This window comes from Gavialis gangeticus, unplaced genomic scaffold, assembly GCF_001723915.1.
Source record: "Gavialis gangeticus isolate Ggan-Ray unplaced genomic scaffold, GavGan_comp1, whole genome shotgun sequence".
NCBI lineage: Eukaryota > Metazoa > Chordata > Crocodylia > Gavialidae > Gavialis > Gavialis gangeticus.
Window position 1 is genome coordinate 101,202,144 of NW_017729033.1, and position 9,467 is coordinate 101,211,610.

Here is a 9,467-nt window from a genome sequence, read left to right on the forward strand (position 1 = left end):
TTCAGGCGTACCCCCGTTTTGCCGGCTCGTGTCGTCTTATCTTTTTCGCTCGTCTTATCTTATCTTTTGTACGTCCCTCTCGTCAAGAGCTCTCGGTAATCTGCAGACCGTAGTAATTTATGTAAACTGTTTGAAACCTGTACTCAGCAAGTCTGCAATCCACTGTAATCACTGGGTGACAGAACATCTGCATCCTGTAACTAAGAAATCAACTGCTTCTGCCTACACTGCAAGCCATCAGTAGCGTAAGTAAAATAAACTTTCTGTGTAACCAATGTGCTTTAAACCATCTAACTATCTGACTCCTGCTTGCCATTAACACCCGCCTGTCCAGTCATAAATCCCCCCTCGCGCCAAGCCGGTCGTACCGACCCAGGCTCGCAGGTCAAGGGTGCACCAGCATCTGGGCGCGACACACATAATAATACAACCATCTCCAGTCATTACCAATATCCTGAATATCTTGGTTGCTCTGTCTAGTTCTCATCTGTAGCTGGAACTTGTGCTGGGAAGAGCACAGGTGCAGGAGATACTGACAAGTCTTACTAGTGTCAGTTTGGAAGGCGTGCTTTATACCATCTGATGTGTTCTGTAGTGTTATTTTCTTTTTCTGCAAGAAAAAAATAGGGAATAAAAATAGTGATTTTTTTAGCCTAAAATGTTCATAACATTTCTGTGCGCACAGATGGCAGGATATGCTGAATTTGCTAAAGCAAATCACATTTGCTCGATGAATTTTGTTCAATATTTTGACGAACAAAAATAATTTTGATGTTATCCAGTGAAATAACAGGGCAAAAAAAATTTTTTTATATCCCAGTCAACCTCTACTACTGCCTGCTGTTGGGTCACTAACAAACTAACAGAAATAGAGTCTGTACTTAGAGCCTGGGCATTTTAAAACTCTAAAGGGAATTACAAACCCAGCTGCTACTGAAAACCAATGGACCCTGGATACCTAATATATTATTTATTTATGAAAGTGGTAACAAATTTTTGAGGTCTTTTCTTCACCTTCTTTTAAGTGTTCTTGACTACAGCTAACCAACTCTAGGTAAAATCTAAGTAATGAAAAGACAATTTGCAGTTTTCACACAGATAAGCAGTTTGAGATAGAGATTTTTTTGTTTATCAGTTGCTAAATTAACACCAGTAAATTTCAAAATTGCCAAGCAATTCCACAAGAAAGGGATAGAAATCCATCATTCTTTGTCTATACTGAGTTTGGTGCTTCTGCAGTTTACAGGCTGTATTAATACAACATTTTAAAACATCAAAGCCCATGGTTTTACTCCTTGGAAAGAGAACTTCAGCCATACTAAAAGGTATTCACAGATCACACTGGAAAATGCTAATTTGCCAAATGCCAAAAAAATTAAAACACGACCAAAAACTATATACACAGACATACACTAAAGGATATTTTCTTTGTTTCTCTCCAGGGGAAACGAAGAACTGGTGTCCGGACTCCATTGTGAACCTCAAAAATAATGACTCCCTTGGAACACACTCCCAGTAAGATTCCAGTTTGGGATTTCTTCTCAGGCAATACACGATGCAAATGGACTCCATATTCTGTCATCCGCTGGCATATCTATATGAAACAATTTAATAGTACATATGTGAGAATATCAGATTAATGATACTAGAAGAAACCAAAAGGGTAATGCCAGTTAAAGATATATCATATGGTCATGTTTTATAGTATGGTACTATTTACCATACTATAAAATTTCAGTTTTTATAGCTGTTTTATAGATGAGTGTATGGTTTGCTACAAAGAAATGCACATATCAGTAGAAAGTGTTATAGAATATTATAGGCCATGGTTATAAGCAACCTATTCACCTGCTGAGCTCCATAACAGTCAACTGCTTACTAAAAAACCCTCTAATCTATTAATCCTTTATAAACTATTTAAAAATAACATAAAAAAATAAATTGTTATGGGTCACATCTTAAACCATATTTATTTTTTACTTGTTACTACCACTTTGACCTACTCAGAGTGAAGTAGTATCAAACTTTGTCAGCCTGCTTGAGGTTGTAATACCTGAAAGCGTCTTACATGGTTTAAATAACGTATGTAGTAATGAGAAAACAAGGCAAACCTCTGAAGATCTGTAAATAGATTAAGGTTTAGAATCTTCTCTTGTGTGCTCTGAGTGAGTGCAGTGTGAACATCTTGGAAATTTCTGTTACCTTTTTTTTTGGTTAATCCTTCCTGGGATCAGACAGCTTCCTACAATAGGCCAAAACTGACTTGAGAGCTCTTACCAGAGCCCTTTTTCAAAATCCAAACACAGAATACATTTTGCTGTTGTGTTTTCTATTTGCAGTTCCTTGTTACACTTTCCAATGCTGCATATTTGTCTTGTCCATGTTCATTTGTCTAACCATGTATTGGTATAATCATTCCAATCATTTATTAATACTTTCTAAGACTGTTTACTATTCAGTGTATCTGCATGAAGGCAACAATACTGTTCCCACTGAAGTTAAGGACAAAATTCCTATCCATTTTAGTAACTGAAAATTGGGCCCTTATACTAGCAATCTGTATAGTTAATTTAGAAGGAAAACATTTTGGAAATATATCAGAATATGTAGGTGGTTAAATTCTCTCTTTTATCTGCAAACACAGCCCAATAGGCATATTATTGACATAGCACCTTAAAGGTTATCTGCAATAAAAAAGGAAAAAACAATGGAGTTAAGCAGTTTTCAAATGTTTTCAGTACTCCTTTCTTTACTGAAGCTGTTTCAAAAGACATCAGTCCAAAATAGAAAGCATCAATTGCAGTAAGACTTCTGATTTTTTGCGGTGTCACAAACTGGGATTCATTTATTGTTCGAAGTAGAATTTCAGAACAGGAGAGAAAAAACAAACCCAGAGTTTTGGTTATAATATTATAAGGATCAGATTTTGTTTTAATTTGTGATGATATTTTAGTTATAGACCCAGTTATGCCAGTGAAACAAACGAAGGAAGAAAATTAAAGGCTTTTTCTATCAATTTAATAGTTTCCTTTCCTCAGTGTAAGTAATTTACTTTTTAAGTAGCTCTTCTTTACTTTTTTGCCTCCAAAAGCTATGTTGGAAGTTTATGTATTCCCCTTGTTTTCCACTCCAAGTCCATTTTTTTTCATTACTCACAGTCTCTGACAGTGATTCTCACGTGAAGAAAGAGGCCAACTCTGAGAGGCATCATAACTAACCTTCAAAAATTCTAACTCTGTTTCTTTTTCAGATGCTCCCACGTAAGTGCTGTGCAGCTTGGATAGTTCTTCTCTGATGTAGGACAGATCTAGCTTCTCTGTCACTCTAGCTGGTAAATAATGTTCTAGTCGAAAATAGGACATGCCATGTACCTATAAACCAAAGCACTTTTGTGAGATGTTTTTCATGTTAGTATAAAAGCAAAACTCACAAAATAAAAGTTTAAAGATGGACTTTAAACCAAGATTCTGAACCTAGATTCAGAAATAAGTTTCCCATGTGGTTTTTTACTATGAGCCTGATTTTACTCACACTGATACCAATGGGATTTTATAGGGTTTGATTCGACTTCCATTGAATGCCCAAATTAGCACATTAGAATAAAATATAGAAGGGAGGATCAGTTCAATACACTGATCCAGATCTGAAGTTTAAAACTCTGTATGAAGTCTTCTCTATTAGACTTCAAAGAGCATTACAATCGCTGGAATATCAGATCAACAGAACCTCTAACTAACTGCAGTAAAGTACTGATTCATACCATAGAGTACATTGCAGAAATTGAACAGCTATCATCTATAGAAAAAGGCATACCCTACCTCAGCCTGGTAATCTCCATACTCTGCCTGTAGGGCCAAGGATGCCAGCAGTAAGGCTGTTTCATCATCACAGTGCATCTTCTCTTCCAGAAGATCTTTCCTTAGCTGTAGATAATACTGGTGACATGTCAAAGTGTGCCTAGTAAGAAACACCACACAATATTGCTCCTTTCAGCAAGCTTTTCTATACAATCAAATTACACCTAATAATGTGCATAGGGAAATTGAGAATGAAACTTACAAGGTAGGGAGTGGACCTAATTAAGAGGCTGAAGAGAAAATTAAGTGGCCATGTACTCACTGTATGAGACTGACATCATCCACAAAAAACTTAACACGAAAGAACAAAGTAAAGTTGACAGAGGTTTTGCTCTTTTTCTTGGGTTCATCTTTCCATCCTTCGGGAGCCACTTTACTTAGTTTTATGTCAGGATCGATGAAGAAAAATTCATTGTCTACAACAACAAAGGGACAGAAGCTTTCTGGTAAAACAGATATTTCTTCCAGGTGCATAATTAAAGCTAGGCTTATCCTTTTCCAGTTTGGTCTGGATCACTCATTTTGAAATGAACTACATCTCTCATTTATTTTATGACAGCTAACAGAGACTTGTAACACACAACAAAATGAAATATGGGAATATCATTATCGGAAGACTGAATACATGCTCCAGTAAAGTAACAGAATCTTTCACCATTTAAGACCCACATGAGATCTGTGGAAACAAAGTACTCATTTTCATGAAGACTGGTGGTGGTGCCCCACATGAAATACCGTGTTTTCTCACGTACACCAGTTGTCCCCCCCGAAGCAGCTGCTGGGCTGAAAATTACTGTGTATATTACATGCAAGAAATATGGTAAGAACAGTTTCTACCAGGGAAAAGAGAAAGTAAAATTTGTATAAGACTCACAGGCTAGGGACAGACATTCAAAAAGCCCGAGCCTAAATTGATTTAATTGTTGCAGGTTAGTCTAACCTGCCTAGGTTGAACCACTTTTCAACAGTACACACATTCCCTCTGGACTCAAGAAATGTAAGCACATGCCTGCAGTGGCTCAGGCTAGAAGAAAGGGGGTGCCCTCCCTTCCCTTCCACTGTGGTGCGCTGAGAAGGGGGGGGTATGGCCAGGCCCTGGCAGGATACTCCGATTAGGGAGGGGTGTACATCCCTATCATGCCTTGCACTGTCCCAGGCTTTTCCCCACTCACTGTTCAAGGGGCGGGAGTGTTGCCAGACCCCAACTCCCAGCTAGCACTCTGAGGCAAGAGGGGGTAAGGTGTGTAGTGCATGCATCTGTTGATGATGCTGAGCTTCTCAATCTCGCTCTCCCTGCTTCTTCATACTGTCTGGAAACTTGACAGGGCAGCAAGCCAGCAGGAGGCTGATAACACACTGTTTATCAGCCCATCAACAAAATAAAAGCACCTCTCATTAGCTCAAACTCTTCATAAACAGATTTTTTCAAGGAAGGAACAGAGGAACATTACCAGCTGACCTGTTAATTAGCTCCAAAAAGCACTAAGCAGACACTGTTCTGTTTGCCTGTCCCAGTGAAATTAGAGACACACACACAGAGACACCTCTCAGCATTAGTTAACATACCACATGCCAAGGATCCATGGGGCTGGGGTTTGTGCTGTGGGAGATGGAAGGGGGGAAGGGATGGGGGAATCCCAGCTTGAGCAGCAAGCACTGAGGGAAGCAAGGCAGACCCTGCTGCGCTTGCAGTCTCCCTGGGTAGGGAGCAGAGGGGTGGGGCCAGCCCTGCTCTCTGAAGCAGACAGCCCAGCCCAGCCCATGGCTGCAAAGCAGCTGGGATGCTGGGGGACTCTGGTTTAACTTAAACTAGGAAGGGGTCTGGGACAGACATTGTCCCAGATGCATGATAACCGCACTTTATCGTGCATTAGCAGGTGTATCACAAACCAGTCCAGGGAAGTGATACCTCCCCTTTATGCAGCACTGGTGAGGCCGCAGCTGGAGTACTACGTCCAGTTTTGGGTGCTATACTTCAAGAAAGATGTGGACAACCTTGAGAGGGTCCAGAGGAGGGCCATTCATATGGTTAGGGGCCTGCAGGTAAGGCCCTATGAGGAGAGATTGAGGGACCTGAATCTCTTCAGCCTCTACAAGAGAAGGCTGAGAGGGGATCTTGTGGCCATCCACAAATTCATCGTGGGGGACAGCCAGGGATAGGAGATACTCTGTTTACCAGGGCACCCCTTGGAGTAACTAGAAATAACGGCCACAAACTGACAGATTCAGGTTAGACATCAGGAAGAACTTCTTTACGGTAAGGGTTGCCAGAATCTGGAATGGGCTTCCGAGGGAGGTGGTGCTCTCCACTACCTTGGGAGTCTTTAAGAGGAGTCATTTGACCCCAGTGTTCTTTCCTGCCTGGGGCACAGGGTCAGATTCAATGATGTGCTGAGGTCCCTTCCAACCCCAATATCTATGAATCTATGAAGTGCATAAACTGGTTTGACCCAAATCAGTTAAGTCTGATGCTACATTCAACCATGTTTATCTTAAACTAGTTCCAGCCATTTTGAAACTGGTTTATGTGCACTGAATTTATGTTTTGTTACAGGTTTAAACTACTTTCTGATATCTTAAACCAGTTTATGTGTAATGTCTGTCCCTAGCTACAGGGAGCAGAACATTACTAAGTAGCCTTGACTCCCTAACTGCAGTTACTCAGTTACTTACTACAAAGAATATATTTTCTTGTTCATTCTGCCTTTAAAAACACAGTGAGTATTTTATTCCAGGGTGTGTTCTATGTGAGAAAACATGGTATGTTAAGCGGTCTTAATGGAGTGGTCATTCATTCCTGTTATTCACAAAACCTAATGTACCCACCAGGTAGGCACTGTAAAAGTTTTGGTTTGCTCCCTACAGCTGAAATAGATCAAAAAGACTAGATTAAGTAAAAGATTTAACAAACTGAATAGAGCAGGGCAGAATTACCATTCTACAGGAATTTTTCAAAAAATGTGTTCTGCATCAAGAAAAAAAATCTCAACAGCGTAAAATGTTCTATGGCATAGGAAATTATCCAATTTTGTTCAGAAAAAAAAAGAAACAGGAAGGCTATTTTAATTACATTTCTGCAAAACAGTGTAAGCTTCCCTAAACTGCCCAGAGCATGAACTGGAGTGCCTTGAAGCCATCAAAAATCCCACCTTAGCCAAGGCTCCCAGGCTTCTGTTTCCATGGTAGCTTGCCAGAGGGATGGGCAAGTGGGTAAGAAACTTGCTGTCAAACAAATTGAACCTGTGGCTTACACCAATTTTGCCAAATTGACATTTTTTAACTGAAGAATGACTCACTTGGGCAATTTCTGACCAAATGTAATATAGAATTGCTAAGGCTCAGTGCTGCCTCCCTTCTATAGAAATTTTTACCTTTCCACACCAGTAGTTCTAATGATCCTAGCCAGACTATCTGTATAGTAAAGTTCTGTTGAGTCAGAGTAAGGTTAGCAGAACAGGACTCTAACAGAGCAATTAGGACCAGACCCAACTTCAAGTAGTGGAAGGGGGCTAAGAACGGTGTTGAATAAAACGGTGTTGTAAGTAACAAACAAACTGAGAAGCAAAGAAAATGCAGACTAACAAAGGGCACTTTTACATGTGCTCTGGGGGTGGGAGAGGGAGGCAACATTTTAATTAGAGTGGCTCTGAGAGCTGCTCTAATTAAAGAGCTGCAGCATCTCATGCATCAGTGTCCCCACGCTTCAAAATGGCAATGGGAGCACTTGCACTAAAGCTCATTCAACGAGCTTTAGTACAAGCACCCTCACCACCATTTTGAAGCATGGGGACACTGATGCATGAAACATGGGAATCTGCTGGAGCAGAGTAATAACCATGCTCCAGCAGGCTCGTTTAATCGAGTCTGCTCCGATGCACTGTAATTACAGACTGTCAGAGAAGCCTCTGCATTCATGTACAAAGATACCAGGCCACTCAGAAGTTGCTTGTCACTCATTTTGCATAGCACTTTGCTCATTTGAGCAAATGGGATCATTCACAGAACAAGGTAATATACTACTAGATGTGAGGAAGGGCATGAGTGAGGGCAGCAGGAAGGGACCCAAAGAGGATTAACCATAAATGACTAGTCTGGTGTTCTAGTCATCATAAATTTTCCTTTATCTGTCCTCTATTACATATTCAATTCTAGTAATTTTACACTACACCAAATAAATTAAGATATTGATCATACCTTTTAAGGTAGCCAAGGCAAACAAGTGATGCTCCACTAAACCAATATGGGCTACAACCATATCAAAGACATCTTTACATATGGTCTTGGTATCACAGGTCAGCTCCAGCTTCTGTCCACTTAGAAGCATTACGTTTACTTTCCGTCGATTATCCTCATTTTTCCCTTTCTTAGTCTGAAGAAAAGAACCCATAAAATTTGCATTCGCCATGCAAGTGTATTGACAGTTTAATACCTTTCTACTGTAACTGACTCCTACATAAATGTTTCTTACCAAGATTGACTTTGGTAGATCCAAGGAGATGAATGGCTCAATGGTCATTTTTACAAACTCAGGCCCAAAGAAATTCTGCAAAGCATAAAAGTCTGAATTAACACTTCATATACCAGAAGCAAGAAACTGAGAAGCAATAACTCTTAAAGGGGAAAGTGCAAAGCCAAAATCAATACTGATTTAAGATTATAATATTTGTAGAAACCGGGTTAGTTGCAAGAATGCAACTGTGCTAGCATGTGAGAGATGTCACACTGACTACTGTAACAACAACTGATGCATAACATTTTTCACGTATTTTAGTATTGTACAAATCTTATTTTCTGTCACATGCAACATATGAACATGCTGCCATGCCTCTGGATTGCCAGGTGCTAGGCATAGCCTGTCTGTCATTCATTGACATGGTTAAAAGACTGAATGCTCAAAACACACAAAAATATTTCAGTCTCAGTCTTATACACAGACTAGGGGCCTCTGCCTTTGCTCCTGGTCCAAGTGGGGCAGAAACTAATTTACTGCTTACCCACTGACTAATAATTACAAAATGCAGAAACATCATTGGGGCATGGGCCAGAACTCAGAGTCCCTTTCCTTCTAGAGGAGTTTGTCCAAGTCAATGCAGTATACTCTCCTTGGCTTTCCTTTTGATCCAAAGTATTTTGTCCACTTGGCTACCAGTGGGCTATGTTCAAGAGGAGGAGTGAAAGGTGCTCTTGGCAATGTCTAACCAATGGCTGGTAGTAAGGGCACTATGCTGGGAAGTGGGAAAGGTATATTCAAACACTTCTGGAGGCAAGCGCCCTAGTACCGTGCATCACATTTCCTGGGCAAATGCCCTATATACTAGACTGCTGGATCAAAAGTGGATGGTCACTCTCCTATGCACTACTTACATAGAGTTACTTACCTTCCTAGGGGGAGTGGGATGAAAAAAAAAACATAAATTGGCCCCAAGTGCCACTGATGAGGCTAACTTACCTGTTTAAAAGGTGAGGTTAATTTAAGCCTATGAAACTATGAATTTATCAAGACATGTTAGAAGAGGAGTTTGATTTCATAGTTTCATAGTTTCTAGGGTCGGAAGGGACCTGAGCAGATCATCTAGTCCGACCCCCTGCCATGGTAGGAAAGAGTACTGG

At 40.2% G+C, this 9,467-nt stretch overlaps 1 protein-coding gene across 8 annotated transcripts in view; it reads right to left on the minus strand.

Annotated features, from left to right (window-relative positions):
- Positions 1-9,467, minus strand: part of PTPN13 (protein tyrosine phosphatase, non-receptor type 13) — a 278,246-nt gene that overhangs the window by 68,908 nt on the left and 199,871 nt on the right. For all 8 annotated transcript variants that reach the window (XM_019525962.1, XM_019525959.1, XM_019525958.1 and 5 more), the window contains exons 11-17: positions 8,326-8,400; positions 8,052-8,226; positions 4,120-4,273; positions 3,819-3,957; positions 3,219-3,371; positions 1,412-1,594; positions 448-610 (exon numbers count right to left, since the gene is read on the minus strand). In XM_019525962.1, the coding sequence (XP_019381507.1) occupies positions 448-610; positions 1,412-1,594; positions 3,219-3,371; positions 3,819-3,957; positions 4,120-4,273; positions 8,052-8,226; positions 8,326-8,400 (1,042 nt within the window). The remainder of the gene's footprint in view (positions 1-447; positions 611-1,411; positions 1,595-3,218; positions 3,372-3,818; positions 3,958-4,119; positions 4,274-8,051; positions 8,227-8,325; positions 8,401-9,467) is intronic.